At 48.7% G+C, this 1,065-nt stretch overlaps 1 protein-coding gene across 1 annotated transcript in view; it reads left to right on the top strand.

Moving 5' to 3' along the window:
* The window catches only part of P152DRAFT_165800 (uncharacterized protein), a 3,170-nt gene continuing 2,105 nt past the window's right edge, over positions 1-1,065 (top strand). The window contains exons 1-3 of the mRNA XM_033674042.1: positions 1-543; positions 591-684; positions 745-1,056. Of these exons, the coding sequence (XP_033531070.1) occupies positions 235-543; positions 591-684; positions 745-1,056 (715 nt within the window). The 5' untranslated portion in view covers positions 1-234. The remainder of the gene's footprint in view (positions 544-590; positions 685-744; positions 1,057-1,065) is intronic.

Below are 1,065 nucleotides of genomic sequence, written 5' to 3'. Positions count from 1 at the left end.
CCGATCATCATTTCTCCTGAGCCTCTATCCGTGTCAAATCTTGCCAGGCTACTTGGAAAAGATGTTGAGACTTTGAATCAGACCTTATATAACCTGCATTCTGTTCTTCATGTACCAGAGACCAAGTCAGGTACCGTTAGATTGCTCCACCCATCCTTCCGCGACTTTCTCCTTGACCAGAAAAGATGCTCGAGTCCTCAATTTTACATCGATGAGAAATTGGTCCATCGTGAGATGTACGTGAACTGTCTTCGAGTAATGTCAGATCACTTACAGCGCGACATTTGCAATCTACGACGTCCAGGAGCCGATATATCCGAGCTGAACAGAAGCGAAGTGGATCGGCATATTCAGCCTCATGTCCAGTACGCATGCCGGTTCTGGGTCTACCATTGCAGACGAAGCGATGTAGACAGTGATGGCTACTGCAGTATTGAAAAGTTCCTCCGAATACACTTTCTTCACTGGCTTGAAGCGCTGGCACTGTTAGGCTGTGCCTCTGATGCGGTAGTTATGGTTCATATGCTGGATTCGGGATTCTTGGTAAGAAACTTTAGTTCCGCAGCAGCCATAACTAGCTGACCTGTAAGAACAAGCGAGAGGGGCGACTTCAGAAGCCAAAAAGACTTCGTGGCAAGCTCAGTTCGATATTTTCATTCAGCGTTACACCTGGGATCGAGAGAGGTTCAAGAAATCACAAGGAAGCAGCACGGTCAAGTTTGCAAGCGCTAATACATGATGCAGTACGCTTTATTCTCACTTTTCGACCAGTCCTAGAGGTGGCACCGCTACAAATCTACTCCGCAGGTCTAATATTTAGTCCGAATACCAGCATTATCAAGAAGAACTTTTCAGATAATATACCAGATTGGGTCTCATGTGTGACTGGGGTATCAGAAAATTGGAGCCCGCACTTGCAGACACTCAAGGGTCATTCGGAATTCGTCACGGCCGTAGCCTTCTCGCCGGACGGCAAGTCGCTGGCGTCGGCATCGGACGACCAGACGGTCAAGCTATGGGACGCTGGGTCGGGGAAGCCGCTGCAGACGCTCAAGGGTCATTCGG

This window comes from Eremomyces bilateralis, assembly GCF_010015585.1.
Source record: "Eremomyces bilateralis CBS 781.70 unplaced genomic scaffold P152scaffold_25, whole genome shotgun sequence".
In the NCBI taxonomy this organism is placed as follows: domain Eukaryota; kingdom Fungi; phylum Ascomycota; class Dothideomycetes; order Eremomycetales; family Eremomycetaceae; genus Eremomyces; species Eremomyces bilateralis.
This window is presented reverse-complemented; position numbering and strand designations above follow the sequence as displayed.